The 27,460-nt window shown below is 40.8% G+C and overlaps 1 protein-coding gene across 1 annotated transcript in view; it reads left to right on the plus strand.

Moving 5' to 3' along the window:
- Positions 1-27,010, plus strand: part of SOS2 (SOS Ras/Rho guanine nucleotide exchange factor 2) — a 53,578-nt gene extending 26,568 nt beyond the window's left edge. The window contains exons 9-23 of the mRNA XM_083839187.1: positions 5,003-5,130; positions 5,500-6,155; positions 9,384-9,465; positions 10,123-10,245; positions 13,754-13,857; positions 15,086-15,305; positions 16,245-16,364; positions 17,109-17,271; positions 18,011-18,128; positions 18,660-18,832; positions 20,807-20,923; positions 22,422-22,683; positions 23,611-23,652; positions 24,804-24,913; positions 25,244-27,010. Of these exons, the coding sequence (XP_083695313.1) occupies positions 5,003-5,130; positions 5,500-6,155; positions 9,384-9,465; positions 10,123-10,245; positions 13,754-13,857; positions 15,086-15,305; positions 16,245-16,364; positions 17,109-17,271; positions 18,011-18,128; positions 18,660-18,832; positions 20,807-20,923; positions 22,422-22,683; positions 23,611-23,652; positions 24,804-24,913; positions 25,244-25,753 (2,928 nt within the window). The 3' untranslated portion in view covers positions 25,754-27,010. The remainder of the gene's footprint in view (positions 1-5,002; positions 5,131-5,499; positions 6,156-9,383; positions 9,466-10,122; positions 10,246-13,753; positions 13,858-15,085; positions 15,306-16,244; positions 16,365-17,108; positions 17,272-18,010; positions 18,129-18,659; positions 18,833-20,806; positions 20,924-22,421; positions 22,684-23,610; positions 23,653-24,803; positions 24,914-25,243) is intronic.
- The last annotated feature ends 450 nt before the right edge of the window (positions 27,011-27,460 follow it).

Below are 27,460 nucleotides of genomic sequence, written 5' to 3' on the forward strand. Positions count from 1 at the left end.
GCTTACAAGCAAATGTTTCTGCAGTGAGTTATGAGATCAGAGGCTAGCAGTCAGCAGAAATTTAACATCCGAGATCTATAATAATCATTCTTGAATAAGAAAAAGCACCCTTGCTGTAGAAAATGTAGTATCTTGAAAAATACTTAGGTCAGAGCTTTTTGAAGTAGTTGAGGATAATGTAAAAAAGAAAGTTTCTGTTTGCCCTATTGTGTTGGGAAAGTTTGTAATACGAATAAGGTTAAGTGAATTATTAACTAAATGGGATATACTCAGATTAAATGGATGAAATATCCTGTGGCTATAGCTGACATTTCGTTAATAGCTTCGGAAATTAAACTTTTTTTTTAAAGTTCTCAATGTAAAAAGCAATGTTAGCAGTGTTGTGAAGCTCTTAACTGTTCTAAGGTCTGCCTTCGTATTTCAGAGGATTTACTTGAATGAAGGAAGAATAGGAAACTTTGCAACCTAGAACATCTGTAATGCAATGTAAAATCTTCTCAGAAGTAAAGAAACTCATAGCAGAAAAAATAACAGTTGGCTTGAGGCTAGGTTTGTGATTAATACCTAACATGTATTCTTTTTTTTTACCCTCCAAAATACTGGTCATTTAATGTGAGCCATGAACCAGATGTCTGCAATGTATGGATTTACCAGTATCAGGTAGAAAGTTTTAAATCCAAGTGACTTCAACAATTTTTAAATCTGCAAGTGTTTCTGTTGATACTCAGCTTAGAAAAAAGTTAACAAAGCTTAAAAAAATATCCCTCTGTCAGTGAACTTTTATGCAGATTACTGCACCATCTATATTGAGAACAGAAAATTTTAATTCCCATAGTTTTAATATTTGCCTTCATAAAACTTGTGTTTCTGTGAGGAGAGCTTCAAAAAGAAAATAAACACAGAGCAAAGACCTAAAGGATGACAGCAGAAGCACAGCGTAGTCCTGCGAGCCTTGCTGTGAACACTTACAGCTTCGTAACTACATCTCCTTTTCAAAATAGTGCAACTTCCCTTTCCGTCAGGGTCAGTTGCATATGATAAGTCTCTGGAACTTCTTAAAATGTTGTTCTTTCATGTTTCAGTGACACAATTAGTTCAGTGACCTGTATTATGCTGAAGGTCAGGCTAATGTTTGACCCATTGTGTCTTAAAGCTGGGAATGAGAGTGCCTCGGTATGAAATTAAAGACTGAAATCATGAGCCCCAGCTTTGGGAGGATCGAAGCATTTACCTGATTTTACAAGCTCTGTGGTGTTTGCCTGCTATTCAGGGAAATGATAACATGCATGGCTTACCAGTCAGTGTTTTGTTTCGAGTGTTTTGTAATTTGTTTTCAAATTTAAGATTAAATGCTTAGCATACAAACTTGTTAGCTTTTTTGTCAGTGACAGGAAAGGGTGGTTACTATTTCTGTTTTAAACCATTGCACAGAGAGGACAATTCATTTTTGATAGCCTGTCTTAAGTTTGCAATGCTGTAAGAGTTTTCTGTCTCATGGGAGGCTCTGAGTCTGCTCATATCTCCGGCTAATATTGACGGGATCAGCTTATAAATGCACGTTCTTAAAATTGCCTGAGGTCTTTGAGGAATAATCTGGAGGTAGTAGAAAAAGTTTTATTGTTTCTTTTAATTGTTTTTACCTTCGTTACAAAACAACAGGATTCTGCATGAAAGGTAATTAGCCAATGGTTTGTTGTTGGTTTTTTTTTTAGCTGGGGCATTCTGGTAGTGAAAATGATGAAATTTGACCTTTATCCAAAGTGTACAAGTAATCATAATTACTGAACCTTTTGTTGGGATCACTGCAGTTGCAGGTTTAAAATCTGAACTTCATGTTGTATTTTGAAGACATCCTAAATCTACAGCAGTGATTCTTAAAAAGCAGAGTGTTTTTGGGGATAGAGAAAGCATTTATTCAACAGTATTAGTATGTCATAAAGTATGGGTGACTGCTTCTCTGTTGCCATTGTATTTGGCTCTAGGAACCTTGGCTGAAAAAGAACTGGCAAAAATGGAAGCAGAAAAGGAACAAATACTCACATAGACTATTTTCCTGGCTTCAGCAGAGAGAAAAGCTAAGTTCACTAGCTTTCTTTAGGAGCAACAGTCTCAAAAAAAAAAAAAAAAAAAAAAAAAAAAAACCTAAAAACCCCAAAGCTACTGAATTGGGAGGTAAATAAAATAATGAATGATTTACAGAAGTGCAGGCCCTGGTGTTTGCTCTTTTGCAAAACAGGGGAACTAAAATGGGTGAAATTAAAGTTTGAAAAGCTTGAAAATTCCTTCAGGCAGAACAACTTTGTCCTTCGCAAAAGCCTGTATGTGCGGCTGTTTCATGCAAAATCTGCATCATAGTCCTTTCATAGTCCTTTCCATATCGAATTCCTCCGGTTTGTCTGCTCTTGGGTAGCAGCAATAGAGAGGTCTCTATTCTCCAGAAATACTCCAGGAAATAGCCTTTGAACACCCTGCTGTCACTTTTCTTTAATGACGTTGATTGCTTGTTCAAGCAATGACAGAAGACAAACCTTACCTTGGATTGTTTCGCAACGAGCAATTGTAGCGAAGGTTGAAGGAAGTCACACTAAGGAAATGTCTTGAAGAAAAATACCTGGTAGTGATCAAAAAATGTTAGCTCTTGCAAACAGGTAACAAATGCACTCTGGCTGTGACATCTTTAATTAATTATCAGAGCATTCTGTGTTTCAAATCACTATGCTTGATACCTGGGAGGACAGACACCTGAATGCTGGCAGTGTAGAGAAGCGCTCGGTGTTTCATCAGTCTTTCAAGCTCCAGTAATGTTTTCATAAATGTCTGTCAAAACAAGAGTTCCAGGAAACATTACTCAGTAAATGCAGTGGGAAGGACTCGAGGGGTCACACAGTCTATCCAAGTCCTGAACAAGGTGCAAGATAGATGAATCTTTAAATACCTGAAAATCAGCAGTTCAAGTCTGTGCTCAAGTCCAGGATGGCTTTCCTTTATTGACTATAGAGCATACAGCCTCCCTTCTTTGGGAGATTGCCCCTAATTCATGCGTGTGACTCACTATGTAGTTATCAGGCAACCCAAAGTATATGAAATTCTGCCTTTTGATCTTTTCCACTGTTACCTAATTGCTGACAGAGACAGAAACCCTGGCCAGTATGCTACAGGATCATCATGGCATTATTTCTTTAACGAATACCGTGCTTCATTACTGTTTTCTCTCAGTTTTCTGTATAATAAAAAATTGAATAGTTAATACTCTCAATTTGTCTGGTATTCTTAAATATATCTGATGGAAGCAGGACCCCTTTTTCCCTTTTCCTGTAGATTTACATATTTTCTCTGTCTAGCAAATACTGCACTTTTTTAATCTGCTGTTTAGTCAGAAAGATGCTCGATAAGAACAGGTATTTGGAAAAGCAGATGTTGGTCAAGTGATTACAGAGAATGAGCTTCAGGTAGTCCGCCTGATCTTCAGGAATCTATTTGTTACGGTGCAGAAATGGATTAGATTACTAGACAAGTGGGTTTTTTTCAAGACCAACAACAATAAAAGTAAAGTATGCCATTTGACATCTGTTAACTCCCAAAGCTCTCACTTCAGAAAGGGTATGGAAAAAATTGTGCTCGGGACATGGGAGGAGGAAGAGTATTTTATCAGGCTCAGTAGCTTTCCCCACTTTTAGGATATTGCACTTTTCAAGCCATTTTTATGTTCTTTGCATTTCTAGGGCAGATACAAAGGAAAAAAAAAAAAAGGGTTTCGACAGAGATTGACATCTTATTTTTTTCCCTTCCCTATACTGTTCCCCAGCTCATAAACTTCCCGGAAATTTTTGGCCATGAAACTCTCATTTCTCTAATATGCAAGATGAAGGTTGTTTGGGCATGTGAAAAATAAACATTTTAGTGATTTAAATTACATGAAGAGAGTGGACCAATCTGGTCAAATCCTGTTCTCTCAATTACTTTTAGAGGAAGCTACATATCCTTGCTGAGGGAACATAGTGGGGAAAGGAAAAGAAGGCTTCTGCCATGCTGAGTGATTGTAAGTAAGAGTTCTCCCGAAGTATGCAGGTAAAACAGAACCTACCCAGAACTGCATGGCATAGTGTCTTGATATTGCCCAGCAAATCAGTTTGCCTGAGTTTTCTTTAAAAAATTCATACAATCTTGAACACGAAAGGGGTTAAAAAGAAAAATCTCTCTTACTTAGAGCAGTAGTGTTTTAGGAGTGATGACCTTAACCAAAAAGAGGAATTCTGTAAACAGGCTTTTCTCAAACCGTACCGCTGTTGAGCGTATAGAGATGATACGAAAGCTTGTTAAATTGCCAAACACGAGAAGTTTCTGCCTAGTGGCAAAGACAGATGTACTCTTCATGCTGATTTTCACTGTGTTTACATTTTACAATTAGAAGCAAATCTTGAATTTCAGACTTTATTTGGTATGGTAGAGTTTGCCAGACATAGTTGGTGCTTCTTCTTGAAATAGATGAATTTGCTGAAGATGGCTGAGTTCAGAACAGTAAGAAGAGGGTGAATCTTGGTCATTTTGTCTTTTAAACGTGCTCTGAAATGTTGAGATTGCCTTATTGAAGGAATATTACATGTGGTTACATAAAACAGCATTTCATCCTTGACTGCTTCAAACCTCCAAACTGTTTAACAAAATCGTTATCAGTTGCAAATTAGGACGTTGTTGAAAAGATAACAGAAAAAAACGTCTCCGACAGTTAGTATTGGCACTCGGTAAGAAAAGGGTTGTCTTTCTAAACTCCCACCTGCTCTCTGCTTTTGCATATGTACAGACTGTTCCCGAGTATCTGACAAATGTGTTGTAGTTACGCACACAGCTAGTTCTGAGTGCGCTACTAGGAATTACTCTTTGATTGGCTTGAAGTCATTGGTTTCACTGAGTGCTGTGGAAAACACTGTAAGAATGTTTGTCAGCCTTCCTACCCTTCTGTAATTCAGACAAATCTGAAAGAAAACTGTTTATTATGTTATAGCAACTGCAGGAATGCAGTGAAGATGAAGAGGATCGGGAGTGCTTAAAACAAGCCATTACTGCTCTTCTGAACCTCCAGTGCAGCATGGAGCGCATTTACAGCAAACACTCCCCAAGACGTCGGCCTGGGTAATAATCCACAAAACTACACTGGTTTTCCAAAGTTGACAGAGAAAGAAATCAATTATGTGGAAGGAATTGTCTTTTTTTTTTCTAGTTAGTGTGTGTGTTTCCTGTTCGAGGCATGTCTTTATGCCCATTTTCATTGTAGATGGAATAGCAGCCCAAACTTTCAGTCATTTCTATAAATAATGTCAATATCTTATTCTTTCACTTGCCAAAACAGTGCACATAGTTTATTTGGAACAGTAAACTTGATTAGGGCGTTTAGGGGAAAGAAAGAACGATAAACGATTAATTTAGTTGATTTTACTTTGGTCTCTTGGGATGGCAAACATGGAATGTGCCCATCGTGACTTTTTCTTTTATTCGTTCAAGGGAGCCAGTCTGTCGCTTCTATAACCGACAAATAAGAAGCAAACACTTGGCCATCAAGAAAATGAATGAAATCCAGAAAAATATTGATGGCTGGGAAGGCAAAGATATTGGGCAGTGCTGTAATGAATTCATAATGGAAGGCACCTTGACAAAAATAGGAGCCAAACATGAACGCCACATCTTTCTCTTTGATGGTTTAATGATCAGCTGTAAAACTAATCACGGCCAGTCACGGCTGCCCGGTTACAGCAATGCGGAGTATAGACTGAAGGAAAAAATTATCATGAGAAAAATACAGATTATTGATAAAGATGACACATCTGAATATAAACATGCTTTTGAACTGGTGTCTAAAGATGAAAACAGTATACTCTTTGCTGCCAAGTCTGCTGAAGAGAAGAGTAATTGGATGGCTGCTCTGATTTCCCTCCAGTATCGGAGTACTCTGGATAGGATGCTTGATTCAGTGTTACTGCAAGAAGAAAACGAACAGCCCCTGAGGTTGCCCAGCCCAAGCGTGTATCGTTTTGTAGTGGAAGACTCTGAGGATAACATTGTTTTTGAGGACAACTTGCAAAGCAGGAATGGAATTCCTATCATCAAAGGAGGAACGGTTGTGAAATTAATCGAAAGGTTAACATACCATATGTATGCAGGTACCCTGAACATTTGCTCTATATGTGTTTTTTAAGACGGTGCTTGTATGGGTGATTAATTTAGTCCTTTTTTTCTTTTTTCTTTTTTTTCTTTTCTTTCTTTTTTTCCCCTGCATATAGTTAAATGTAAAGTGAGGTTTGCAGAAATAACCGGTATCTTATTAAATAAAATAGCTTTGCTGGCAAAGCTATAAGAAGACTTCAGGCATGCAAGCCCCCCCCTCCCACAATGTGTTAGTGGTCTAAGGAGCTACCGATGCTTTCTGTTAAACCTTTGCTTCATTCTTCTCCCAAGACCATCGTGGCTAAAGCAGCAGTGTTGCATGCTGCGTGGAGGAGGAGAAATGCTGGTGGTTATTTCTGTTAAGCCTTAGCCTGCCACTTCCTGAAGTCCCTCAGTAGAAAAGGATGCGAATCCCAATCAATTCTTCAGACTTCCCTGTGAAACGCTATCTTAAAGCCACAGAAAGAAAACTTGTAATTATGTGAAGTACTAACACTGCTGAAAACGTTTGAGAGATCTTAGGTGTGAGTCTTTAAAAACGTGCATGCTATTGTAACAACTAGAGCTAGGTTGTCTTGAGCTGTATATCTTAAAGAAAGAAAGAAAAGGAAGATACAGAATTTCTCGTTGGCCACACACTGAAATTCAGCGTTGAAGCTACTCGTTACCATGCAGGTAACCCATGGCTTGTGATATCTGTGACTCCCACGTCAGCCGGTTCAAAGACATGGTGGGTTTCTGTGGCACGTTAGGGCATCTCGCTCTTTCGGAAAGAACTGGTGCATCTGACTATTAGTTTGATAGTGTAACTTGCGAGGGTTTTATAGCACAAGTACTTGCCGCTTTGGCTTTGGGAATCTTCAGTGAAAGCATTGTCCTCTCGGGTTTCTGTGTGCTTTTTCCCAAACAGCGTTTGGAGCCAAGACTAACAAACCCTGTCCGTCTGCCTCCGCAAGGGCATTTCAATAACTAACAGCATGCGGAGGGACTCCTAGCAGATCCTGGTGGTGCTTTATGTTTGTATTTATGTAACAATATGTTTTTAGCTGTTCGGTTTTTGTATGTTTGCGTTAGTTTCAGATTGTTTGAAGCAGGTTTGTTCCAGCACAGGTTGTTTGTAGAACTTCCGTCGTGTGAAAGAACTTGCCAGTTGATACCAGGATACCATGGGAGGCAGCAGATGCAGAGTTGTTAATCTCTTGAGTTTAGCTTGTAAGCCGCTATTAGAAGCGCATTGCTTGTATTTTCCATTGTGTTGAGAGTGTTTATTTACAAAAATAGTCTAAAAAAATAATATAAAGGCACCTACACAGGTCAGAAAGCAGAGGAGCAGTCCCCATTCTAAGAGAATTGCAGATCTTGTCTGCAGAGCAGAGAGAACCTGCCCGCCTGTTCAGTGGTAAGAGGAAGATTTTTCTTTTAAAAGTGCCATAAATAATACTGACAAGTGACTGCAGATGTGACGCAGAGGCAGAACAGGCCAGTCCAGGACTAGGGTGCAAACTCAGCAGCACAGAACGAGAGCACCATTACTTCTAGCTTGCAAGCACATTCCTAAATAGGCTCCCTTAAAAACGTTGAGCCTTTGCAGGGAATTTAAGCCCGCTTAAAAGAAGCGTCTCTCCTAATCTTCTGGGTGCTTCTTAGAAGAAATTAATTGACTGCATGTTGATGACTGCTAGTGTAAGTTGCCTGCACTTAACGCTGACAGATTCGAGACGATTTATAGAACAGTAAGTAAAAAGAAACACCCAACACCCCCAAATCCGTGCTTGTAGTGAACATCTGTACAAGCATTTCTCTAGGCCTGGCTTTCCTGTATTTCACCGTTCATTTGCTCCCAAGCAGCTCAGGCAGCCGCTGCGGCCACAGGCTAGCAGCTTGCTGCCGCTGGTAGCCACGTGGGGGGTCTGCAGCAGGCATGGAAGGATTAGGGCCAGATGATGACCCTTTGAGGCTCACAGTAAAGTGATTTGTCTGTCAGCCTGCTTATTCACAACCTAGGATACTCCCCAAGAGTGGAATTGAAAGAAACTAAAGGAAAATGGTGGAACTATGTGTAATTAAGCATTTCATTTGTGTTTTGTTGTGGATTGTTGGTTTCTTTTCAGGCAGGCATGTCCGTAGTCTTGTATTCCCTAGTGTCTGCGTGCTGTGCCACCTTCCTCAGTGGCCAGAGATGAGTCAAGATTGTCTGTTTGGGGGCTGTAATTTTTTGCCCAGGCTTCAAATGAGGCACGGAACTGTAGAGCAAGAGGAGAAATGTTTGTGGTTGCAGCACGTGAGTGCTGTATTAGAGGACTGGGTTCTCTCCTTGACTCTGTTTTGTGGTGCTGGTCAATTTGATGGAGTTTTTTAGCAGATGGCCACGGAACTTACATTCCTGCTTGTGCAGCTTGATGCAGAGGGGTTTGACTGATGGGAGCGCTCTTGCAGCGTGGAAAACTATGCTTGGAGTGTGATATAAAGTGCACTTAATACCTTTGATAAACAAGATCGTAATAGATGTATGCTTCTAAGCTAGCAGCGGGCCGACGAAAACACACGTTGGCCTCAGCTGAAATGCCAGGGAAGGCAGATTGACACCGGGCTGAGAATTGTCGCGGCTTGCAGACAGCTGTGCCGGGTGGTAACACACCTCCTGCAGCAGCGAGAAGGCAGGAGGCAGGTGTGGTGGCTTCTGGAGATGCCCCGTCTGGAGGTGCTGCAGGTATTTGCTTTGTAAGGCCTCTGCTGCCCGTACTGCTCTGCCTGCTCTGCCGAGGGCAGTTGTGTGCTGCAGCGGCGTGGCCGGGGGAGGCGTGCAGGCTCTGCTGGGGAGGTTTTTTAAGAACAGGTAAGACAAATGTTTTGTCGGGGTGGTATAGGTATTTTTGATGTCAAGACAGTGGGCAGCCTAGTTCTACTTTGTTCTCCTTGTCTTTATGAAAGCACTGAATAGCTGCCTGGGCAGTGAGTGTAAGCCATTCCACATGCCAAGACTGAGACAGTTTTTGAGAGAATGTGCGGCTGAATACTTTTACAGGGGACTTGTATCAAAGGGCTAAATGAAAATTCCACAAGCAGTATCAGTTCGGGTAGTTTCTAAACCACGGTGCTTGACTTACAATTTCAGTGTATTTTCTGCACTTTAAACGTTTCCTGTGTGGGCATGTATTGTTTTTTTCCTGATATTTTCAGATTAGATTTTAAACCTTCATCATTTTCTTACTCTGTCTTTACAGATCCAAATTTTGTACGTACTTTCCTTACCACATATCGCTCCTTTTGCAAGCCCCAGGAACTGCTGAGCTTACTGATTGAAAGGTAAGCTGTGGTTATCCTTTCTGAAGACGCTGAAAAAGGCTTTGCGTTCATTTACCTGTTCCTTTTCTGCTCGTGTTCTCAGTGCCGTGTGGAATACGTTTAGCAAACAGGAAAAACAGCAAAGTGCATAAAACAGTAATTTCTTAAAAGGGCAACAGCGATGCCAGTTTTTAATGCAAGCCTCCTTTTTTCCAGATTGTTAAATTAGCACCTGAATTCCTTATCAGGCAGAGAAGTCAGTGTGCCTCAGCAGTGGTTTGGACTGCTTACGTTTGAGTGTACTGAAGTGTTCTAAGCAGTTTGTTTGAAAGGCACAGACTCTTACTGTAAACAACATGTTAATACAGCGTGATAAAGCTGCTCTTAAGCTTTCTTCTAATCTTCACTTAATCAAGCTAGCAGGTAGTTAAAAACCTTATATCCTAGTCTAGACATCTTGTGATGACCAGAAAGCTAGGGAATTATCAGAGGGAGAGCTGGGTGTGTTAGCAGCACATAGCTAGGGGAAGAGGGAATTCCAGGCAGACCGGATACCAGATGAGTGCTTGAGTTTCACTGCACTGAATTTCTTTAAATAAAATTGCTCTTCATGTCCTACATAAAGGGTTTTGTCTTTTATCTTAATTGCCATCAGTTTTCTGGTGCTTGTGTTCATAGGTTTGAAATCCCAGAGCCTGAGCCTACTGAAGCAGACAGGCTGGCAATCGAGAAAGGAGAGCAGCCCATCAGCGCAGACCTTAAGCGATTTCGCAAGGAATACGTCCAGCCAGTGCAACTCAGGTTTATTTGCTTTTAAATTTCTTCTCTTAAATCCAGATTTTAGTTCAGCAATTATATTGCGTTCCTGGAGACGGTAATCTCTTTAGGAGACTGCTGTGCTGTCAAGTAGGGACTTATCATTGTCTGCAGCCAGACTAATATCCCAAGCCATGTTCTGATTAGTCATACTGACTTCTGTTGTTGTTGCTGCAACTGTACTTTGGTTCTCTGCTGCTCACAGCTGTGATCTCCACCACCCACAAGAACGCTGTATGGCTGCTATGTAAAGCGGGTGTGGGTGAGGGATGTACAACTCAAAGTGTTTCTGACGGCACGTTGAATGGGTTCCTTGTTAACAGGCCCTGTGAAGATAGTTTCTCTGTTCCCATTTTTTCAGTCCTGCTGGTATTTTACTCCCTTTCCCAGCCTATTGATGTATTTGCACACAGGGAGACTCTTGTCTGTACTGCACTTTGCAATGGGCTACAGTGAATCTTCAAGGTCTTGCTGACCGAGCTAATTTGGGGAACAATTAAGCATTTCTAGCATGAATGAGGCTAGTTGTTTCCCTGATAGGGAATCAAGTCAGGAGGAGACAGAGATCACAGCCAGTGTTTGTTAGAACAACTTTTATTCATTAAACTGTTGCTATTAGTAGTATCGAGCTGCTACTATTACTGGCAAATAACCATAGGCACAGTACCCTCCGTTTTTTTTCCCTCACCACGCAGTCATTCATAGTTACCTGTTCAGAGCAGCAGCAATTTACTGTTAATTAGAGAATCATACTGACATGCCAGGACCTTCAGTGTAGGTTTTTGGAAGGTCACTGAGGGAGTACTTCTTTCATCAGATAGTTGTGTACAAATATATACATACATTTAAAAAAAAAAAAAAATAAAGATCCAAACTAAACACCCAAGTATGTATGTACATAATCCTGTAGCTCTTGTCGATACGTAGGAGCCACCACTTTCTTGGATGTGGTCCCAGGTTATACAACCCCAGCGTAACCTTGATACTTCTCTGTTCTCCCGTCCTTGCACAGCTTTCTCAGGTTCTTAGTGTTCTGAGTTTATCAGTTCCCGCGGGTTCGGCAGGGCTGCTAGTCTCCAGAGCTATCAGTTCTTGGGAGATCTTCACACGCTACTTCTCAGCATAATTTTTTCCTGCTTTCAGATCGCTATTTTCTGGTGAGTGTTTCTGCAGACATCCACATGAAGGCCTATAGAGCCCCTCCAAAGAAACTTGCACAGAATGGGCTTTTGTGATGTAACTGGCTCACGAGTTTAAATATAGTCGTATTGCTTTTGTTGCTATTTTTATAACCTCCCCTACTAGCTAGGCTTGAAGTTGCTTGGGGACCTCCTCACAGTGCCCCTCCGCATGGTACAAATGCATCTTCCTGCAGCGCTGTTGATGCCGTAGCCAAGCAGGACAGGGGCTTGCCGATGAACTGGACCCTGTAGAAAAGTTTAAAGCAGCAAGTAACCGCAATTCTTGCTATTAATTTCCAAAATCAACGCAGCACTAGTGCTTTCAGATGTTACGTTTGAGCTGTTTGAAACCTGTGCCCAATTCCGAAGTTTCCAGGGTGTTTGGTTGTGGTTTCTGGTTGCTTTCTTTGAGAGATTAGGATACCTCTTGTCATGACAGGTACTCTTTATTGTCTAATTCATGCTATGGTTGGTGCGCTGAGTGCCTTATTAGTGCCTCCTTGATGAGAGATGAAAGCTGCTATTTAACACACACACACTTCTGGGGCTTATAGTTAATCTGTGAATTGAGGAGATATCACAAGTTTCTGGTAGCTTGAAACTCCTAGCTGTCGTACAGTTCAAAAGAAGTGTCTGAATTTGATCTTTTATGCTGATACGCCCAGCACTTCGTAAATTCCAGTTTTGTAATAGTATCGACCTCTACTTCAGAGAGATCTGAGATTTGGGAGTAAGCTGGAGAACATGAAGATGCCCAGTCCTTCCCCCTCTTCAGTGCTTATTCCACATGCTGTAGACATGCTGTGCAGTGCGCAGGCATAACAGTCATGTCTTTGGCTTGACTAAATGCATGTGAGGTTATGAGAAAGAGGAGGTGACCAGCTGGAAGTGCAGTCAGCAGAACCAGGTAGTCTGTCTTGCTTTTTCAGTATTCCTACCACGATATCTCAAAGGCAAAGACTGATTAGATAAGATCCTGTATTACTGTTATTGGGAACTCGTTTCAAAACATCACTCCTTTGATGGTTAGAAGCTGTCATTAATTTCCAGCCCGAAGGGTCTGAGTAGCCATTTTTTCATGGGATGAACTTTATTCTTTAACTTAAATAGTTCTCCTCTTCCCAGTGTTTCTCCTCCATGTGTTCATGTTGAGCGTCCTTCATTTGACTCAGCTAGACCGGCCGACTTCTCCGGTACTTTGACTCACACCAGACTGGCAAATTAAAATCAGTTACCTGCCCTGTCCCTCTCAGACGTTCTTGCCCCCAGTCTACAGGGCTGAACCACTGCAAACAGCAGCCTGGTGCTGAAAGGAGGACCACAATTAGCGCTGCTTTACCTGAAAATCCTGAGCTGCAAAAAGAGTTCAGCAGCGCTCTGCGTATTGCTGAGCCACTTCTGCAAAGGCAATGGGGCAGAATTAACCAGATCTCACTGCAACCGTCTCCTCTCTGAGCCCGAGACTGTGGGCTCTCCATTAACCCCGCCATCCTTATCCCAGCTTTTGGGCTGGCACAGGGAAAATCTGTTGTACTGGTTGGTGTAGGAGATACCAGCTCACCATTCAGGTAAGGTGATATGGTGCGCCCCAATAAATGAGAGGTTTGAGTTTGGAGTTCGACTTGTTTACACGAAGAAGAGGCAAAACAGTTTTTTATTCTGATACATCTGAAGAGAGTAGAAGGCTGAAGAGCTGTTGTGGTTTAGTTCTTAAAGGCTTGTTTATTAGTGGTCTGTTTAAGAAAGTAGAGAAAAATCGAGAGAAAGTTGGGTGTTATCCTTAAAGCACTGGATCTTGTAGTGCTGTTAGTGTAAATAAAAAGATGAAAAATCAGGGAAGTACACTTGCAAAAACTTCTAAGATAAAATTTTATGTATACGAAAGAAACAGTTACAAATTTGTTTCTAATCAAATGGTCAATCCTAATTAGTTTTTGTTTGTGTAAAAATTATATCAACAACCTGTATTCGTGATACCTGTTTTCTCTGCTGTTGATGACTTTTTTTGCTCTTCTGAAAACACCTCAACACTAGCATTCTTTATTTATTTGTTTGTTTTTAAAAGTTACATACATGCTAAGACTGGAAAATAAGGTTTAAAATACTTGGGGACTTCTGTGGCCATCGATGCATGCTTAGTCTTTGCTCTGCCCCTATGTCCGTATGCATATTGATAGCTTTCAGTTACATGAATCTGTAACTCAGCTTTTATATAACTGTTTTGTTTAGTGTTTATATAGGATGAGCTTGGAAGTCCTTAAAAAAAAAAACACACCCAAAATATAATTATTTTTTTCTCTCTCCTTCCTCAGAATATTAAATGTTTTTCGCCACTGGGTAGAGCATCATTTTTACGATTTTGAAAGAGATCTGGAGTTACTAGAGAGATTGGAGACGTTTATTTCAAGTGTAAGAGGTATGGTAATTGGTAGTCCTCTGTTCTTCCCCATTTTGATACAACCTGCTGTTCTAATGCTCATGGGTTTTAGGCATGAAAATATCTTTACACATGAGTAATTTTAATGCCTTTAATGGAGCTGTTATTTGACTCTCCTTTACATGAGCAATCTTTGGCCTGAATCATACTTAAATAACTACCATAAAAATGATTTCACGCATTGTGGTATTGTTTCACTTCAGTGTATTTACTTCTGGACAGTAGTGTTCATCCTTGCCTGACTCTGTAACAGACTTGTGAGAATTCAGAATTCTCTCACCTTCCTCCTTTGCAGTGTATTTGTAGAGAATTCCTTCCCCATTGGTAATGAGATGAGTTTTTCCATATTCTTTTCCCATTAATTTAAAGTTGTAGCTGAAAATCATTATCCTTTTAAGAAAGGACTCTTGTTCCATTTGGTATCACTTCCTCTGGAGCAATCCTTTACAAACTAGCAGATTTTTTGGGGCAGCCTAGATGGAGGGCCAGCAGTGTTGGCATGGCAGTTTGCATCGTTATCCTGGCAATGCTAGACTTTACTTTTCAGATTGTCAGACCATATGTGGGGCGGTACCATGCTGAGACAAACTTTGAGACCAGTAGTTTATCTTTTGCAGAGGTTTCTATTGCTGACCAGAGAGAAATAATTCAATTTTGGGGGTTAGTCTCGTAAAAGTTACTTGTCTTGAACTGCTGAAGGTACTTCTTGTCTTGTCCACTATGTTGTGTACTGTAAATGTTGGACTGTTGGTGTAAACATGTATTTTTTTAATCTTTTAATTATGCTGTGCACTAGTACAGCATATTGCAAAGTTTTCACTTTAAGCTTGTTTACTTTTTTCAGTTATTTTTATTTTAGTAGGCGAAGCTAGCAGTCAGAAAGAAAATGGTTGCAGTTTAGGGGAAGCAGTAAAATACAGTGCATACATGGTCACTTTTCTCCCACTAAAACTGTCAGTAGATGCATTTAAATGCAACTGAGCACCCAAAAATTTGTTGGTGTGTCTGTATTTGCAAACTGACACAAGTGCAAGAACCCGTAAGACAACAAAAAATAAATAAAATAATGAACTGCAAACCGAATTAATTTGCCTGCAGAAATGCAGTATTTTGAGTGCACGTGCATGTTTTGTTGTTGGTTTCATTAAACTGTCAAAAGTAAGCTAAGATGACATTAAAAATGTTTGTTATGGTTTATGTTTTGTAGGAAAATCCATGAAGAAGTGGGTGGAATCAATTGCTAAAATCATCAAAAGAAAGAAAGCTCAGGCAAATGGAATTAGTCACAACATCACCTTTGAGAGCCCGCCTCCTCCCATCGAGTGGCACATCTGGCGTGTTGGGCACAGTGAGACCCTGGACCTCATGACGCTGCACCCCATAGAAATTGCTCGGCAGCTGACGCTTCTGGAGTCTGACCTGTACAGGTAGGGGTCTATTAGTTCTGTCTGAGCAAGAAAATTCATAGAATCAGTCAAAAGTATGTCCCCTTGATTTACAGAGTTTATGGAAGTAGGTTTTCTGTTTGGTACCGAAATATATACAAGAGAAAAGATGGTTTTTCATCTCTATTTCAGATTTCTGATAACATAACTGAATAAGTACAGTAAATTAGGAAACTAAAGTATTATGAGTAGGTAATATCAATTTATAGTCTCCTGGTTAAAAGCAAACTTTGTTACATTAATAAAAATGTTTATTGCATCATAAAAAACACATGATTGTCTCTTCCCCTTTGCTTAATAGACGCATAGCAAAGGCCTAGGTGTTACACGCAATGTAACTTACAGGACTGGTACATCGGGGTCCTCTAATCTAGTTCTGAAGAGTTTATTAGTCTGGTATCATAAACGCTCTGCTGTTTCCGTGCTCTGTTGTTACTGATGATAAATAAAGCTAGCCTTGATGTGAGAGCTGAGTTTTGCCAGGTAGAAGTTCTTTAAGGTCTTACGAAACTCAAAGGTGAAGCATCCTTTAATGCTTCAGTGATAGCAGGTTTTCTATGGAAATAGGCCACTTTTCCAGCAGGTTGCTCCAAGTACTTTAGCTTCCTATTTAAAAAAATATTTTAATTGCCTTTAAGATTCTTCCTTCTGCCTTCAGGAGATTAAACTTACTCCTTTGTAATTTTCTTATGTAGAAATGCTTATTCAAAAATGCCAGTTTCAGTTAAGATAAAAATGGATTTTCTTCCATCCGCAAGTACTCATTGAAAAGTTATTTTAAGTAACTGTTTTTCTTATATTGGATTGTATTTGTGAAATACCAAGTCGTGATTAAGGGAAGAAATAATCTTTTAATGCAAACACGGAACACAATTATTATTTGTATTGAACAATCCTGTTCATCTTGCTTTATCGTAACAGGGCAGTACAGCCTTCGGAACTCGTCGGTAGTGTGTGGACTAAAGAAGATAAGGAAATTAACTCCCCAAATCTATTGAAAATGATTCGTCATACTACAAATCTTACTCTTTGGTTTGAAAAGTAAGTACAGTGATGGTGATTTTAGTGTAGTGGCATGAACTCCTTCTGAAATTGAGAAACATTTTTGTCTTATTTGAATTGTGTTGCCTTGAATCTTGAGACAGTAGTAGAGTATTGCAGTAGTTTCAGGTTTTGATTCTAAGGTCCATGCCACGCCAATCACGTTTCCTCCATTTAAAAAAAAAAAAAAACACTGGATTTTTTCCAGTACTGACCACATGGTCAACATGTGCCCTACTTATATTTCCGCAGTACATCAAAGGGCACTGAAGGCAATGCAGGAGACTTTTCTGCATCTCTTCAGAAAATACTATTGTGTCTGTCCCCTTAACTTATTTTCTCTCCCTTCTCGTGACACATCACTAAGGAATTCTGAAGACATGGCCATGCTGCAGTCAAAAGGGTGTAGCAGTTCGTATGTGTATACCTAACTTCATGAGCTTAAAATACCATCGTAGATACTGCAGCATGAGAGAGTCACCCTACTTACCCCGGATCGTGCTTGGGTCTTGCTTTATTTTAGACTATGTGCCAAAATCATCTTGGCTTTCCAACCTGAACATATATAAGATGCGATTACATAAATTTGTACTTGAGATTTTTGACAGTGCACCATAATGTGCCTGCTAGACATACTATACAGTTTTCACTTGGACATTTTGCTAGCTACTAAATTAATTTGCTAGCTTGCTAAGATTTCAGATTTTGTTTATCAGTACTTCTCAAGTTACGTCTTTTGATTAGGTGCATAGTGGAAACCGAGAACTTCGAAGAGCGAGTGGCTGTGCTGAGCAGGATTATAGAAATCCTGCAAGTTTTTCAAGATCTGAATAATTTCAATGGTGTTTTGGAGATAGTCAGTGCAATGAACTCCGTGTCAGTGTACAGATTAGATCACACATTTGAGGTAAGCTTTGGGCATTGCTCTCGAGAAAAAAACAATCAGAATCCAGAAACGAATCAGACAAACTTCATGAGTGAAATCCATATTGCACTTGCTTTCTTAGAAGAAAACAAGTTAATTATGAGACTGAGTTATTTTAAAAGTTACAAGAAAACATGAGATGGACTGGTTGTCTCAAAGGATTTGTAACAGGAAGTGGAGCTTTTCAGCAGTTGTTTTCTCACTTGTATTTAGGTCAAAAAGGGGAAACACCATGGACATTTGATTGTTAACTTCTCTGAAATGAACCCGTTGCTTCAGTCCAGTGTTTTATGTGTATGAAAGGGGAGGGTCCCAGGGCTGAGAACCCTGGCCTGGAACACTTGAACAGCAGCATTTCCTACCTACACAAGGGCCATGGGGATAGAGGGGCACAGAGAGGGGATAGCTAAAACTCAGATTTCAGTTGTTCACGAGCATTTCTCTTGGATGAGAGTCTCAGCCAATTCACATTGTTAGAGGCAAAAACAAATGGTTGCTGACTGCTTTAGATGGACACTAGGAAGAGAGGCTAGGAAGAATTATTGAACTGATGGTGCCGTAGTCAAGAGCCAAACAATTTACAAAAGAAGTTCTTTCAGATATTAATTTGAGTTTCTAAGTTTTGTTAAGAAACCTAGGTAATTACCTTGCATTTTCTAACCATGCTGTTGAGATCTGCATAGCTTTTATTTTCTTTTTTTTTTTCTCTTTGACAACTTAGGCACTACAGGAAAGAAAAAAAAGAGTTTTGGATGAAGCGGTAGAACTAAGTCAAGATCACTTTAAAAAATACCTAGCTAAGCTCAAGTCAATCAATCCACCCTGTGTGCCTTTCTTTGGTGAGTAACAGCAGAATGGGCTAATATTGTGTGTTGTCTTTCTTAAATTGGGTTTGATGCAGATGTGTTAATCTTGCTTATAGTTCAGGGTGGTGTTTTGGTCTAAAAAATATTTATTAATTGTTACTTTGACTTCCTAGGTTTGTAATGATTTTAGACTTAGTGTCTTCTATATAGAATATATTTTTCTAATTTAGTGATACAGATTACTGATATTATTGGTATGAATATTACCCCACTTCATTTTACTCTGCTTCTGCATCGGTGATCTGATTGTGGCAATGACCTGAAGATGTTTTTCTAAATTCAGGATCTCATGTTAAGGAGGTGAAACATCTTATTTTAATAATACATTGTTCCTATGTAAAATGCAAACTTAATTCATTCTTACCAGCTAGTAAACTGTTGGAGTGTTAAAGGGAAGGGTCTACCTATACTTGGACATTTTTTTTTTATCATTCTTTCATTATAAAGACTGAAATCAGATCTTGGAAAGAAAATGAACTTTAAAATCCATTTCTTTTCTATCAGGAATATACCTAACAAATATTTTGAAGACAGAAGAAGGGAATCCTGACTTCCTTAAAAGACAAGGGAAAGAATTAATTAATTTCAGCAAAAGGAGAAAAGTGGCTGAAATTACAGGAGAAATTCAGCAGTATCAAAATCAGCCTTACTGCTTACGGATAGAGCCAGAAATTCGGGTAATCAAAAACTAAGTATCTCTTTTGGGGGTAAGAGAAGGAAAAGAATGTACGCAACCAAATATGGTCAATCATTCTGCCAGTACTAGACCCAATCTTGTGTGATCAGTGACCATCGGAAGAGGGAGGAAATGGTGGCTTGTCTGAGGCAGCAGACAACAAAAATGTTGCAGCAAAAGACCAGCCAGAGCCAGGTATCTGCTTTCTTGGGTTCCGTGTTCTGGGTCTTATTCATCCCCTTACTGGTCTGCAGCCTGGTATTGGTGAGATTTCCTAGCAGCAGAACAGTGCATGGGACACACTCTCTAAGCAGCAGAACTTTGGAAGGAAAGTCACTTCCTTCTGGCCTCAAGTGCTGTGTGTGTGCATACGGCACTTAGTCCTTAGGCATTGTGCAGTCATAGAACCACAGAATGGCTCGGGTTGGAAGGGACCTTAAAGATCACCCAGTTGTAGCCCCGCTGCCATGGGCAGGGACACCTCCCACTATTCCAGGTTGCCCGGGGTCTCATCCAGCCTGGCCGTGGACACCTCCATGGGGCAGCCACAGCTTCTCTGGGCAGCCTGTGCGAGTGCCTCACCGCCCTCCACAGCAGAGGTGCTCCAGCCCTCTGAGCCTCTCCATGGCCCTCCTCTGCACCCGCTCTAACAGCCCCACATCCTTCTGGTGCTGGGGGCTCCAGACCTGGATGCAGGGCTCCAAGTGGGGCCTCACCAGGGCAGAGCAGAGGGGCACAATCCCCTCCCTCCCCTGCTGCCCACCCCTCTGGTGATGCAGCTCCCTTCTGGGCTGCAAGCAGGCAGTGACCCTACTGACCCACCCTCCTGACGCCGCTACATTACAGAAACGGACGTGTGGTGGTGTCAGACAGCTTGGTCTTTAGCAATGAGAAGTGCTCGAGAGGTTACTTAGATAAGAAAAAGACCTAGTGCATCCCAGAGCGTTTAAAGTAAATTAAAAAAAAAGCTATGGAACCTGAGCCAGGTAAAGGCAAGTGTTTGTGTAGAGAGGTAATAATGATTGGAAAGAATAGTTTGAAGTACCCAGTCATTCTTCCTGAGAGCACAGCTAATTGTAACCTTTCCAGAAAACAGCTCTGTGCATAGCTCTCGCAGCTTGTGAACAGCAGCAGTCAGGAAGCAACAAAGAACTTGGTTACATAAAGAATTAAATGGGCAATAATACTGTTGTTTAAAATGTTATTTGCATTGTGTGTTTAATTGCTGTGGACATTTCTGGGAAGGGTTTTGAAGATTTACGGTATTCTCAAGCCAAGAAGTGAAATAAACTCAAGGGATGGCAGGGTTTGTGCTTTAAAAATAAGAAGAGCAAATAGGAAATGTTGTAATTCACCGCCCGGAGACTCCTGCTGCATCAGGGAGCTTCGCTCTGTGCCATGCCCTCGGTGCCAGTCCTGTCTTACCATGCCTTACCTCCTGTCCTTGTGCCTATCACCAGATTCTGTCCCTGCCTCTGACCTTCCTGCTTTTGTCCTCTGTCCCTTCCTGTCCTTTGTAGTTAACTGATGACATCCAGAATTCCCCTAAAAATGGCACTGGCATAATAACGTTTGCTTTCACTACCGCATGATCTGTATTCGGCTCCTTCCCAGATCTGCGCTGCTACCTGAAGGGAAGTGTCCAGGGCACGGCTGTATGGCCTGTAACACTGCCGGGCTGTAAATGATCGAGTAGTTAAAAAAAAATACTGGCAAAGTGTACAGAAAACTTCATTTTACATGTCTGTGTATTTTAAATAAGGTCATTCATGCCAGGAAACTTACCAGGATCTTGATTATTTCTTGCATAGTATTGTTTTGTTTTTTATCAGGGAGCGCTTTACCATCTCTTCCTGGTAAAAAGTTACAGAAAGTGAAGAGCTAGTTTTTTCATTCAAATTCTTGCTCTATGTGTGGTGGTTTTTTTTTGTTTGGTTGTCTGTTTTTTAATGTTATTGATGCTTGTTTCGTTTAGAAGTTCTTTGAAAATCTCAATCCTATGGGGAAGATACCAGAAAAAGAGTTTACAGATTACCTGTTCAACAAGTCATTAGAAATTGAACCTCGAAACTGCAAGCAGCCACCTAGATTTGTAAGTCTTGTCCTGTAAATTAAATAGATGAAGTCCACTAGCTGCCAGGAAAAAGAATACTTTGTTAACTCAATAAGCCATATATATTTTCTCTGGAATTCAGTCTCATGAGATTAATTTCCAGCAAAATGTGACTTAAAAATATTTTTATTTCAGGGGTTTGTTGTTACTGAAACCTGCTGCCTTTAGCTTATTTTGGAATGAATTCTTCTTTTCCCCAAAATGTAAAATATTACAGTTTACATCTGCATTTCTTACCTTATAGTCATTTGATAGACTATGCAATAAAATTTCATAGTATCAAAGGTTATTATAAAATATTAATATTAATTGAAATTGGTTTTATACGTGTTATGTTTTCCTTAATTAAAACTTAATTTCTAGTGTTTATTTGTCTAAATATTTTATATTACTTCAAAAATTGAAGTGTAGCACAGAATTGACAAGGTACAACTTTCTTGCAGAGCAAAATACGATTTAAAGGAGTAGCTATTTTGTTAAAAAAAAAAAAAAAAAAGCTGTCGGGGCCTAGAATTCTTTTTTCTTTAGCAGAGAAATACAGCTCACGAGAACACTCAATTTCTACATGTTGTAATTGTGCATTTGAGTAGCTGGAGACTTGTCTGATTTTTGAGAGCCATCAATCATTTTAGCAATCTCCTTTTAGAGGAATGACTAAGATGATATTGCAAATAGGGCAAGAAACTGGCAGAAATTACTGTTGCAAAAATGCTGTTTACAGTAATTTCTCTCTTTTTTTTTCTTCCTTTTCTAAAAATAGAAACCCGTGCTGCTCTCTCTGTTATCTGGGCATGAATTCTTTACAGTTCGTGTCTTCGAAACTAGACATTCTTATGGGAATTTCAGGAAGGTCCAGTTCTGGGTGCTGTAATGTGGTGGAGTCACGCATACCACCACGGGATGGGAACATAGCTCGTCTTCAAAGCATCGGCTTTGATCTGTGCTGTGTTACACCTGAGTCTGATGAGGCCTGTTTCAGTCACACCAGTAATGCGTGTGTAAGAATTTCGGACTGATTCATCCAGCGTGCATACACAGCATGCGCCCGAGCATGTCCGTAGTCCTGGACGCAGGCAGGGGCCTGGGGACTTTCTGTGGTGTAAGCTGAAAGCACGTCTTACGTTGCTGTTACGCGAAGCTCTTCTGCAAGCCTATGGAGGCACTTGAAATAACTCTCTGCCAAGATTGTGACTTGCTCTTCCCTGTATTGTGTCGTGACTGACACGCATCTGAAATTTGACTATTCGTTCTTCGTAGCTGTGGAAATATTTAATAAGCTGAAAAAAAAGATCTTTAAGCTGCATCCATAACATTTCAGTAAACTCCTGTTGTATAGGTAACAACCTCAAGTCAATTGCAAAAAGGCTGTAACACTGTTTAGTATGTATTTGATAAGTACCTTTTAAAATTGCTCGTAAAGACTTGGTGATTTTGCTATCTGCAGCGTTAGCAGTACTAACCAGTTTTATTTCTTCAGCCTAGAAAAACAACGTACCCCCTAAAATCTCCTGGGATAAGGCCCAATACCGGCAGACACGGCTCCACCTCTGGCACCTTGAGAAGTCATCCATTGCCACTTGAAAAGGAACCGAGTAAGATAAGTTTCAGTAGAATTACTGAGGCAGAGCATGAATCAACAGTATCGGCACCAACTTCTCCAAACACGCCGTCTACTCCACCAGTCTCTGCTTCTTCAGAGTTCAGCGTATTTTCAGACATCGATCTCAACAGCTCTTATGGTAAATGTGCAATACGTTTTAATAATTGTTGCTACTGTCCCTCGGGATTCCAAACTGTGTTGGTCTGTGTGCCAGCCTTTAAAAAAACCATTGCAAAATTTAGTTGTGAACTATGAAGTTCTTGCATCGGTGCTATATGCGCTGCAGTTTAGAAATGCCTGCCGTAAGTAGTTAAATAACAAGTGATATTTCCAGTCTTTTGGCCTACTAAAGCTGAGGCAATCTGTTCTGGGAGATGTCCCCGTGAGGCTTTACTGTGCAGGGACTGCTCCTGCTTTACCACATACGGCACCTCTGTAGAGAGACGGTGCTGAGAACCTGGAGTCCACGCCAGTCTGTTTGAGGAGCGTCCCTCTGGACTGAACGCAGTCCAGTGATTCTGGTTTTGTTCCCTTTGAAGAGAGTCCAGTCTGTATATTTTAAGGTGTGAACCAAAGTGCCAGAAAGTGGGGGTGGTCAGGGCGCTCACTGCAAAACACAGCCTTGATTAAAAAATTATCCTCTTAGCATAGATGCACTAATATGCTCCCAAGCTTTGCTTGTAGCTGTGAGCAGCTCCTTGGTTTTAAAAGCAGCCTGTGAGAGGTCTTGTCTCTCCTCAAAGGGAGCTGCAGACTGGGCAGGCAGGTTAAGCCTCATGGGGGGTAAGCGACAAGACCTACATGGCAATGCTGAGGGCATATGGGCTGTACAGGAAATGCACGACAACGTGGTAGTGTCCAGCAGTGTCTAATAATGAAGTTTCATTCCCTGCATGACTTAAAATCTTTCGTTCAAGAATATTTTTCATAGGAAAGCTTAATTTGTGTTAGCAGTAGATAAGCTTAGAAAACGTGGTCATCTTTGAGGTCATTTATGAGCGTGCTTTATGTGCTGTAGTGGAGATGTTCTGTCTGGAAAATCTTTAATCCGTTTTTCATTTAACAGGTAACAATAGCATCTTCGCTGCCGTCAGTTTGCCACAGTCAAGTGAGTACTGTAACTCTATTCAATGTTTCATTTAACTTTGCTTTTCCTGGTTTCAGGAGAGCTGAATAGTAATTAAATGGGATTTCTCTGGGATAAAATATGGACTGTGTTCATTAAATAGAGTTCTGAGGGGAGTTTTTACAGGCTTTAGATCAACCGTCCAGTAAAGTAGTCTATAAAGTCTAAGAACTGTCTGATCTTTCTTTTTTCCCAGGCCTCTAGTATGATTTTGCTTCTCTTTTGAATGTCCTTGATGATTGTTTTGTTTGACTAATGATACAAATGAAGCAACCTGATAATTTAGCATTACCACTCAGTGAAAATAATTGTTCTATTGCTGGGGAATTAAGAGGTACTTTTTGTACCACAGCTGTGAGGGAAATCCTGTATTCATCTGTCTTTTGAGCTTCTCTTTTTACTCCCCTATTACACAGACATCTATGATTCTTCATAATATGAAAATTTCGAACTGGAGAGCACAGTTGCCTAATGCATTGGTACAGAGTGCTGTGCACTTCGAAGGGAAAAAGCAAAGGTGTGCCAAAAGTCACATACAGGTTGGGGGTTGCGTTGTTTCTTAACTTGGAGGAATTTTTCCTCAGTAAAACAGAAGACTTCGAAATGTAATGAAACGCTGTGAGAGTTATCGCCATCTCTTCAGTTCAGTGTATAATTCTTCTGCTTTAGAAATGCTGCAAAGCTATTAACAAAGCCTCGAAACTTCCAAATTTGAGCATGTACCCATACGGCCAAGAGAACAAACTTTCCACTCGAACGTGTAACTTAGCTGTGTGGCCAAACTGCAGGCGCTGTGGTAAACAGGCAAATTCTGCAACACAGATGGGATTGCAGTGAAAGCTGTTGAAGTACCCACTAGGAGTTCACTTCATTTTATTTATTTTTGGGTCCTTTAGATTGACTGTTAACTGCTGACGTATATCTTTGATTTTGGAAATGGGAGACCACTTCGTAAAGAGTATATCTGATGAAGGAAATGAATGAGAGTTTCATGCAACTGAAGTTTAGTGGTTCACGTTGCTGTTGAACACAAAGATCTGCTTGTTTGAATTTCATCTAGTTTGGTGTAATATTCTTGAGTATGTTCCTCAGATATTACACAAGCAGTAAAATACTGGCTCCTCTCTCTCCAGAGACTTTCTTCAGCTCGTGGGGTAGCTTTCCTAAACTAAGTGATGAACCTCAAAACCCTCCCCCGCTTCCTCCTCGAAAAAAGATGGATCAGGATGCTTCTAATGCTAAGGTATATTTTTCCTGTATCGGATAGCTTTGATAATAAATCACTGAACATCTAGCCAGGTTGGATTCTGTTAGTCTTTTGAAGATTTGGCACATTTCAAATGCAGTGCTCCAGTTACTCTTTTTGAAGTTTCAGGTTCCCAGTGTCCAAATCCTGCTTAGCTGCTTTGGGAACATACCGGTCGTAATCAGATCAAAGATAGGGCTGTGCCAGTGTCACATTTTTGACAGCACCAGTAACAAACTTGAAGAAAATTCAGCAGCTCTCAGGAGATACGCTCTTCACCTAAATATCTACGTTTCTTACCGTGTCTTTTTCTCGGTAATTTTGTAGGGAAGTTTAAAATCGGATGACGATCCTCCCGCAATCCCACCCCGGCAGCCGCCGCCTCCAAAGATACAGCCTCGTGTCCCTGCTTACGCTAGCTCCTTCGACCAGCCGCTGCACAGCCCTCCTCCGCCGCCCCCTCGGGACCCTCTTCCTGATACCCCACCGCCAGTGCCGCACCGGCCTCCCGAACACTTTATCAACTGCCCTCTAAACCTCCAGCCGCCGCCGGTGGGACGCTTGCACAGAGATCCCGACTGGTTCAGGGAGGCTGGCACGGGCCCCAGCTCTCCTGGCACTCCTCCCAGCACTCCCTCTCCACGGGTACTGCGCCGCTGCTGCGTGACCAGCGCCAGTCACAACAACCTGGTCCACCCGCCCGCTCCCCCCGTCCCGCCCAGGCAGAATTCGAGCCCTCAGTTACCAAAACTGCCACCAAAGACTTACAAAAGGGAGCTCTCCCACCCTCCTTTGCACAGACTGTCTTTGCTAGAAAATGCAGAAACTCCTCAATGACCTTAGCCATAGTAGTCATTGACACTGGAATAGTATTTGTAAAGTTCCTTTTTTATTTATTCAAAGAAGGCAGTGTATTTTAGTACTTTCACAAATTACGCTCTTAAAGTGCTGCTGATCAAACAAAAAAAATAGCTTAAATTGGAAAAATAAGACGACACACACTCTAGCCTGCGTCTGTTCGACAGCATTACCCTCAGGTGATCAGCAGCATTGCCTTGTTTCACGTCCTTAGTGCCGACAGTTATGCCAGTATACAAAATATATCTTTTTGCACTGTAAACTACACTAATTGAGTTTAAACTGACATCATTTAATTGCACTGAGCCAAAAAAGGTGCGTCTGTGGATTTTTTTTTTTTCAAATTTGAGCACTAGTGGCCTTTTTTAAAAGGAACAATGGGATGATTACACAACGCCAGGATGTACAGCGTTACCGATTTTAAACCTCTGGCCACTTGCCTTCTAACTTTGTGTGGGCTTGGAGGTTTGTGAGTGACAGCTACTGTTCCCAAATATTTTAATGCCGTGTCTTAATTGCCGTTGATTTGCTGCTGAAGACAAAAAAAAAAAAAAAAAAGATTGAAATCTAAAAGAAGATACCAAAATACTCGGTTGGTCTTGATTATTTTGAGGAAGTATGAACAAGGACTACCTGTCTCAGATACTGGAAAGGATCCCTAGTACTTACTTAGCATGCATCTTGTTCAGATGTGCCTTTTTGTTTTGGTAGGTGAAGATGTCTTAAGCTAAAGAGTTGTCTACTGTTCTGGAGAACAAAGCTATATGCCATGTATGTACAATTGTTTATATTGTATATTTACAGATAATGCTAATAACCTGTATAAATTTAAGTGACGTGAGGCCTATAATACAGTCTGCTACTCTTGCAATCTTACACGGTCAGAAGTGTTTCCTCTGGCTTAGGAACAGTCTTGCCTTCCAAACCTAATACCTTCCTTTAGATCTCACTTAACTTAATCATGAGTCCATTTTGGAAATTGGTAGCATTTAAACCAGCAAACACTTTAAAGCTTTATTAAACTTTTTAAACTGATAAGTGAATGGAACTTTTATTTGCCAGTTGAACTACTTGTTTGAACTGGTGTGAGAGTGAGTCTGTTTTACTGGTAGTACTGTAGCAGCATTTATAAAGTGGTCAGAAGCCACATTTTATTTACTGGTCTGTGGCCTTTTACTGTGCTTTGTATCAGAGTTCTTAACAAGATTAATAAATCACCCCAGTCTTAATTTTCAAGAGCTTGAGCAGTGCGTGTTCCTTGTAAGGACAAGGTTTGGAACTGGATTTCGTAAATCTTCAGCAATACAAAGTGCCCCAATTTTCCATGTTGCTATTCTCAGCTTTCGTTGTCATTTAGTCTGCGATTGGGCCCATACTGTGCTGCAAGCAAAGTTTCAAGGGTGTTGAGTGTGACACATGACAGCTCCCTGGGCGTGTGACCCTTCCCTCCACCTGCTAACCCACCGGATAGATGCCTCAGCCCCTCTAGCTGGAGAAGTGGTTTCCATTTCTTCCAGTTCCTGTCTGGAGGCTGAGCACTGTGGTGGGATTTAAAGCAGCTCTGGCTTCCAAGTCACACTGTGGCTTTTCATCAGCCTGCTTATATTGCTACCACCGTGTCAGGCATTTCCTCAGGAAGAGGAGAGAATACGCCTGGGAAGCAGTGCTAATTCTCTTCTCCTGGGA

Source organism: Anser anser (genome assembly GCF_964211835.1).
Source record: "Anser anser genome assembly, chromosome: 5".
NCBI lineage: Eukaryota > Metazoa > Chordata > Aves > Anseriformes > Anatidae > Anser > Anser anser.